Here is an 8361-nt window from a genome sequence, read left to right as displayed (position 1 = left end):
CTTCTTCAACACTGTCCAGGTCTCAGGGTCACATCTAACGTTTGCTAAGTCAACAGAGGTCCTTCTGTCAGCTTCAGCTGGCATTTGCTCAGGTCTCCAGGAGGAAGAATTTATCTGTGAAGATCAATGAAATCAATATTTGGATATATGCAGAGCTGATGAGAATTTCTACAAGTATTTTTCAACAATTTTGGGTTTTGTTAGTTAAAGGGGACATATTTAACTCAAAAAAACTCTTTCCTTGGCACCAAATAATTAAAAAAAAAAAAAAAATCATCCTACTTAGTATTGACCTCTTTTTCCTGGAAGTGCTTTCTACATTATTTTTTTATTTCTTGTAACAGATCAGGGAGTGACCTAGACCAGAAGTTACATTCTTACACAGCAGGTGAACCAGGAACTTGCTGTAAATGACCTGCAGGTATGCGGAACAGCGCCGTTCCTGCGCCCAGATACTCTGCACTGATGCAGATAGAAAGAAGCAGATGCTTACATGTATAGACAGCAATAAAACTAGAGTGTAACATTTTTAGGATCGCAGCTGAGCTCTCAGACAAGGCTTTCTGCAATGACTAATACAACTACGGTCTAATGCAACAGTTCACCGTCTGCAGCCGCATTCAGTCCCGAAAGTAAGCAAATTTCTCCAGATGTTACACACTGAAAAAAAAAGAAAAAAGAAAAAAAAAAAAAGCACATCCAGTTTTCAATCTTTTTTATTTATTTAAACTGTACACAAATGTAAAATACTTCAACAGCAAACCTAAGTGAAAATTGTTTGGTTTAAATTATTATGGAACAGAACCTAAAAGGAACTTTATTAAATAAACATAAAAATTGGATTTAAAGGATGCACATATTGTAATGTATTCTACAATAGTAATTTTATTTCACTCTATGTTCCATGTGCGTATGGTATAGAAAAGACACTGAATAGAACAAACAGAATCCATTTTGTACCCTGAAACAATTGATAGGCCTCGTGAGGGATTGCTCAGTATGACTACATGATATATGATGGCTTTGCCATCTCATAAAAATTATAACTAATATGTTGGCCTCTTTGGTTCCAAAATTTATGTATAATACATTTAACTGTATTCATTTTTTGCTGCTATAAAAATAACATTTTTTTTCAAATGGCAGTTTTTTGACTAATCATGCAACTAAATCAGTGCAAACATTAAAAGCAATCATTCGCTTTAAAAAAGAAGCAAAAGATTTAATTTCAAGTATAAAAAAATATAAAAAAGTCATATCATAAGTCCAGTTTTGTCTAGTATGGGTCAACACTTTAAATTGCATAGCTCATGCGGCACCTGTTTACCTAGATAGTGAGCAAAGATAAGTGCACTATCAAGTACCACTTTTCAAGGCATTGAAATTTGCAAGTGCTATTATACGTGCATTCAAGCAGTTTGCAAGTGCTATGCTGTATCATTATTTTCTGATCTTTATGGCCATCCTCGACACCTCCTGGTAAGGAAATGGAAAGCACTCTCCTCTCTCCTTTCCAAGACTTGTTAAAATGTTCCTCGCCTGTTCTTAAACGTACTGCATTTTTCAGAACGTCTCCACTCTGTTACTGTCACTCCTCTTTAGGGTTCATTGGTTTAGCTGTGGTGGCGGTTGCTTGTTTGCTCGTCCCCCACATGACGTGTCCTCACCGAGTCCCCCGTTGAAGAACACAGATTGCAGCTTTGACTTTTTGTTCTCCAAACAGTGAGAGATGCCAACGATCAACACAGTCCAGGTACGGTATCGGATCCCCTTTTCCAAGACACGGCACGTATAGCCATCCACAGGTTGCCAGTGGGCAGTTAAAGCATCGGATCACGCCAACCCAGCTTGTGACTTCGCAACGGTCAGATGTTAGAAATACAGCAGTTGCTTACGTGTCTGTTCCCTTTTCTCTCTCTGATGGTACCACGTGATTCCTTACTGGAAGTGCTGTAGGAAGGTGCGGGTATCTGTGATGTTCACATTTAGATAAATTTAAATTAAGAGGAAGTGATCACCTCCCAAGGCAGGTGTTCTGCAGCTTCCTGTTAGACCTAAGAGGTGACTGTCGACTTTTTTTTTTCTCTTTTTTTTTTTTTCTTAATTTTCTAAGTTTGGTCATTTCGACACCTGCGTGCAAGAATACATCGTGTTCTCGCAGTCTGTGCTTTTGCCTGAGCAAAGGGAGCTCATTTCGGTGTGACTTCACCGGCAGGCGGGGAAACAGCTGCTCAGCCGTTCACTCGTACTGGCAGGCATTTAGGTCCGTCGTCACTGGTCACTGACTTTCTGTGCTCATGTCCCTTTTCCGAGCTGCCTCGTGTGTGTGTCTGTGTCTGTGTCTGTGTGTATGAGCGCGTGTTTGCGTGCGTGCCCACGTTGAGTGTGTGTGTGTGTGTGTGTCTTTAAGATATTTCATAGCATTAACTTATAAGTGGTATAATATATAAGTGTCCAAGATCCACAAACTGCCACTGTCCTGACACCAAAGTGAAATGATTTTTTTTTTCTTTTTTTTTTTTTTTCCAAACTTTTCCACAGTGACTTTCCAACACTGATGCCTGGATACACAGTGAAACTTCCTCCAACACCATCTTGTACGGGAATGTTTCTCTCTCTCTCTCTCGCCCTCTCTCTCTCTCCCCCCCCAAAAAACACACCTTAAATCAAGCACAACCACATTCTTCCACAATCATATTGGGAACGTCCCTTTTCACAATGTTGTATTCATCATCAAAGTACAGCATTGACATTGTGCTAAGTTTGGTTGGAATGCAACAGGAGTTCACGGTGCCCGGGTTCAGCCCCCGCATTCGGTACTGATTCACGACGGCGGTGTGAAAGGAGGAAGCCGACCCCGGGACGCCAGCCAAGTAGGCCGGGCAGCTCCCTTCACAGTAATTCCCATAGTAACCTGATGGTGCTATGATCCAGTCATTCCACCCAATGAGTCTAAAGTCAATGTAAAACTGTTGCCTGCAACATAGATTGGTCCTGCCATCGCACTCCAGGCCTCTTTTCCGGATCCTGTGTTTGTTATCGGCGAGGCGGGCTTGCACCACTAAAAAAGGCCGGTGGGATTCCTCCCCGGGGTCCACATAAATTGGCAGCACTGAATACTCTTCACAGCCCTCACATTGAACATCCAAGTTCAGTCTCCTTTCTCCTCTCTCAAACAGAGCCTGGATCGCCTCTGTCATGGGAAAAGTGTGCCAACCACTTCTTTTGAGATCAACTTTCTTTTCAACCACATTCCACTTGTTGCTAGTGTCCGGGTCTTGGAAATAGACTTTGACTCTTACTTTTCGCCTGCTGCCTTTCTCTAAGACATATGGAAGCAGCTTCAAGTAAAGCCACAGGCTGGCTTGAACGACAAACAAGTTCTGGTTCCCTTCATTCGAGATGAAGAAATAGAGGCGGACTCTAGATGAGGCCAGATCGTCTGCAAGATAAGGAGAGATCAGCAAGATTAAGTCAAAAAAGGAAACGTTAGCTCGTGTGCCATTCTGGATTCAGGGACAATGCTAGAGCACAGCGGATCGAGAGAGCGGCGACGGATGGGGCTGTGCTGGCCAGAAGGCAGGCACTGAAACACATATCCCCAATTTGCAATCAAAATGCACCGAAAAGGGACTTCCCACAGCAACATTCATCATCGGGCCGTAGTCGGATGTGTCAGATCCGCAGACACCAGTAAGAGCTCTCCAGAATATGGGGGTTTTCCAGCCAGCCAGCTATTAAAGACGCTACACAGCAGCACCTTGAAAAGACCGGCTCTCGGACTCTGCTCTCCCGTCAGTTTAAGAACAGTTTTAACTTTCAGCTACCTGCCAATTCTCACGGGGAGCGCCCTTTCAGTAACCACTGAAACACCAATGCCAAACCAGGGATTTTGTTTCGATTTTCACATATTCTCGTCGCGGTTTGACGGAGAGGATTCATGAGACAGAGGGGAAAATATTTCAGTAATGTGCCTGCTTGTCCAACAGATCAAGCTAACCCCCGCTTACTCTGGTTGAATATCTGCTATTATTAATCATTTCGATCTCTGCCTTTTTCCCTCCGAAATGATAAACTCCCATACAAGGCGAGGCGATGAAGCGGTTGCTCTCGCTGTAACGCCATTTCTGGCTGTTCTGAATAAGCTTTTCAATAACACCAGAATTAAAGGAGCGAAATTGTCATGGAAAACCAAATGTCACCAAATGTCTGACATAACCCCTTATTTGTAAACAAAAGAGCCTGCTGCATGAAATGTTTCAGGAATACCAGTGGCCCTGCTGCAATTTTGTACTATAAGTCCTAACCCAATTTGGCATAGGTGATAAATGTGCAAGCTGGCCTTTACGGCGGAGACTGTAATTCTGGTCCTTGAATCAAAGCCTCCCAATCGCTATTTAAAATTATTGCTGGAAAGGCATTTTCTCATCTGCCCTTATCTGTTTTTCTTCATTCTGTACAGAGCCAAATGTAGATTTTTCTTCCTTTTCCTAAGTATCTTTATTATTTTTGTCAATCTCTCAATGGGATTTTTTGCGTAGTCGGTGTCTTCATTTGTTACCCTAGATGCCTTTCAAATGTGCTTCCAGAGCCCATTCAGTACCTTGTAATATTTCAGAGACAAAATTTTTCACTGTGTTTGTCTACATTTTACATAAAGTCGATTTTGGAAGTGTAACAAAAGCCAGCAATTAATTGAATACCAAACGGAAGTACAAGCCCACCCCAGATCTCCCAACAACAGCCTATTAAAAAATAACAAACCCAAAAACATACACTAAGAAAATCTTTCACGTGTTAGTAAATACACAACTTCTTTATAAACTGTGGTGACAGTGACAGAAAAAGAACAGCACGGTGTTGCTGCACCGATCCACATCACTTGTGTTGTGTGAGATTGTGTGCGCCCATAAATTTTGTATGTGAATATAACAAGCATATGTATAATGCAACAGATCCCATAGATACTGTAAATGTATATGCTTTTGTAAGTGGGAGGGTAGATAAAGAAGATGAGTGGGCAGTATACAGGATAGAAAGAGATTTATTCTGTGGACAAATGATGCCACAGGAAGATACAGAGAGAAAAAAACGAACTAAGCGATAGAGCGATGAAGGAAAGGAGAGATGGGCAGATAGACAGGAGAGAGCTAATTTGCCGAGTGATGGTGTTACAGCCAGATGCGCAAAGTTCACAGGCACAGCAGTTGCCCGGATAAACTGCTGGAAAGCTACGCTGAAGGGATTCAGTTACACCAAACTGCAATGGCTGGACAGGACTGAGATGGCTGGTACCGTGGGGATGGATGGCACAGTTAGCAAACGGACCGATGGATAGAGAGCAGACAGACACACTTGGTAGGAGCCTGCACGCAGTGGACAAACAGACAAGGCCAACACTACAAATGAAAGCTAAATAAATGGGAAACAAATGGAAAGGGAGGATGGGTGAATGCAAGCCTCAACAGACAGATGCATGCAGTGAACCAGACGAAAGTGCAGGGCAGACAGACGAGGCAAAGGATGCAAGAGATGGAGCGGGACAGGCGGAGGAGGGACAGTGGGACGCACAGGGACAGAGGCAAGCCACGGTGCAGCTGGAAGGACCGCCGGAGGGAAGCCGGGGGCACGGGGGCCGCAGAGGGATGGAGGGACACAGCGAGGGGAGTTGCAGGGCACAACGCGGGGAGAAGCCCGGGCTCAGGGACACACGCAGGGAGGACGGGAAGGAGCGGGCAGGGCCAGGGCGAGATGGTGCGGGGCAAGAGGGGCGAGCGGATGAGGCTGAGCAGCCAGGTGCCCGCAGCGGGCAGGAGGACAGGCAGGAGGACAGGCAGGGCGCGCAGGGGGACAGGTAGTGAGGCCAGGCAAGGGTGGTCGGGGGAACTGCCAGGGGTCAGGCAGGGGGACAGAGAGGGTGGGCAGGAGGACTGGCAGGGGTCGAGCAGGGGGACTGACGGGGGAGAGGCAGGACTCGAGCAGGGGGGCCGAGGCAGGCCGGGCAGGGGAAGCGGGCGGCGGGGGCGCGGGGCCAGGCGGCGCCCACCTGTCTCGGCGAAGCTGATGATCTCGGAGACGGGGTCGTGGGCCGGGGGCCCGGCGCTCGCCTGCCCGTCCAGGCTGGGGATCTCCACGCGGCCGTCCTCCCGCACCTTGCCGGCGTGCAGCTTGCGCAGCGCCGTGACCATGGCCGCCTTGGGCACGGCGTGCGTGATGTTGGGCCGGTCCCGCATCTGCAGCCGGCTCAGGATGTGCCTCTTCACCGCCTCCAGGAAATCCCCGTCCACCTTGCCCGGCTCCTCGGGCCGCCGGAAGCCGCAGGAGGTGCATGTGTCCTGCGGGGAGCCGCCGGCGGGGGCCGGCGGGGTCGGGGTGGCCGCGGCGCCCAGCAGGAGCAGCCCGCAGGCCAGCAGCGCGGCCAGCACCCCCCGGCGAGCCGCCCCGTCCATGGCGGAGGAGCGGGGGGCCGAGCTGGGGGCCGCCCCGAAGCGCCGCAGGGAGCCCGTCTGCAGGCAGCGCCGCTCCGTGCGCTCCGCGGCGCGGAGGGGGCGGTGGCAGCCAAGCTGGGGGGGCCGCAACCGCTCCGCGCAGGGGGGGGAGCCGCGGCGGAGGGAGGGGGCGCCCGGGGAAGCGGCGTGTGCCGCCGGGGAGGCGGAGGGGGGAGGCTGCACACGCAGGCACCGAGAGCGAAGTTGGGGGGGGGGGGGGGGGAGGTGGCGGGGGGGCAGCAGGCTTGGCGTGCACGGAAAGCCCGGCTCCACGGGGGAGGGGGACGGCAGCAGGTGAGGGGGTGGCTGCGGAGCCCGGGGAGGAGGGAGGGGGAGCGGGGAGAGAGCCGGAGGTGCGAGGGGAGCCGGGGAGCAGGGGAGAGGCGGCGTCGCGCTGCCCCGGTGCCCCGCGCCGCTTCAGAGGGGCATCCCCGGGCGCAGCCGCTCCTGGTCCATCGCTCGCTTCGGCAGGTCCGGGCGGGCCGCGGAGAGGAGCTCTTTAGTCCGGCGTCATTGAGGGGGGTCAGGGAGATAAACGAAGCAGATTTATATACAATCCAATTTATAGCCTGGAAGGAGGGGGGGTGGGGGGGGGGAGAAATGCCACTTGTACCCCCCCGCCCACTCCGCCCCCGCTAGACAACAATCCACAGGCCGTGGGTGCAGGTCTCTCAGCAGGTCGGCTCCGCGCCGCTCGGTTGTCCCCGTTCAGCGCCCGCTGCTTCTCAACGTGCCATCAAAGTTGACCCGGAGCATAGCTGGGGAGGGGGCCGGGGGCGGCGGGGAGGGGGTACGCGGCTGGCAGCTCCACAGTTGCGAGTCTTCTTCCCCCCACCGCCCCGCTTATTATTAGCGAGATGCTTTTATTTTCAAAGCAGCGCGGAGGGTCCGGAGTCCGGCGAGGATGCTACGGCGGCGGCCGGCGCGGCCCCCCGCTGCGCGGCCGCGGAGCGAGGAATCGGCTCGATCCCGGCGATCCCAGGAGAAGCTGCACGGATCCACTCGGTCAGACCAGCTCTTCAGCTCGCTCCTTCGCTCGCTCTTTTTAAACAATATCTCCCTTGTTGGTGGTTTGGGTTTTATTATTATTATTGTTATTATTATTTTAAGTGTGATTTTTGTTGTTGTTGCTGCTGCTGCTCCAGTTAATCTCTCTCCCTCTCTCTCTCTCTCCGCGTCTTTTTGATCTTTCGCTCGCCTTGTGCTGGCTTGAACGATGTGTTTTGTTTTGTTTTGTTGGGTTTTTTTAACGCGTCTGATGTTCCCTCTCGGATCCGCAGTGGAAGGTCTCGGGGAAGCGGCTCGCTCCTCGCTTATCTTCCTCTGATGTCCTCCTGCTAATTTTCCCCCCCTGCAAAATCACGACATTGTGGCACTTTCTACTGAAACTTTTATACAGGAGTTAAAACCACGTGGGAACTCCAACCTATAACAGAGACGCCATGGGTTCCTCACTATTTAGGAGATTAAGTTAAGTCTTTTGCCCCCTGGGCTATTACAGTAACTTCCTGATGTGGAAATATTAACTATGCTGTTTCTTTAACTGCCCCCGTCCCCTCCCTCCCGGTTCCTGCAAACACACCCACCGCACACCGACCCGCGTCCCCGTCCCGGGACGGACCGACGGACCCCGAGCGGCAGCAGCGGCCCCCGCCCCCCGGCCGGCAGATGGATCCCCCCCCACACACACACACACCCGGTGTTCCTTGCCTTTTAAGCACTTGAAAGAAGAAGTCATTAGAAAGTTTACCGTCGGGTTGGCTTTGCGACGGGGCGGGTTTTTGTTTGTTTGAATGGGCCGGGTAATCGGGGCGGGTGCCGGGGATTGTGTGTGTTTTCCGTGGGGCAGGGGGGACGCGGGCGCGGAGCCTGG

General features: G+C 50.8%; 1 protein-coding gene across 1 annotated transcript; it reads right to left on the bottom strand.

Moving 5' to 3' along the window:
* Window positions 1-777: 777 nt before the first annotated feature.
* On the bottom strand, window positions 778-7893 carry INHBB (inhibin subunit beta B). The gene is made up of 2 exons (XM_075757026.1): window positions 6047-7893; window positions 778-3442 (listed from the first exon to the last, which is right to left on the bottom strand). The coding sequence occupies exons 1-2, from the start codon at window positions 6447-6449 to the stop codon at window positions 2667-2669; spliced, it is 1179 nt and encodes a 392-aa protein (XP_075613141.1). The 5' UTR covers window positions 6450-7893; the 3' UTR covers window positions 778-2666.
* Between the last annotated feature and the right edge of the window lie 468 nt (window positions 7894-8361).

The sequence above is a fragment of the Balearica regulorum genome, chromosome 6, assembly GCF_011004875.1.
Source record: "Balearica regulorum gibbericeps isolate bBalReg1 chromosome 6, bBalReg1.pri, whole genome shotgun sequence".
Classification (NCBI taxonomy): Eukaryota; Metazoa; Chordata; class Aves; order Gruiformes; family Gruidae; genus Balearica; species Balearica regulorum.
Note: the sequence above shows the minus strand (reverse complement) of the source record. Positions and strands in the feature narration are given on the sequence as shown.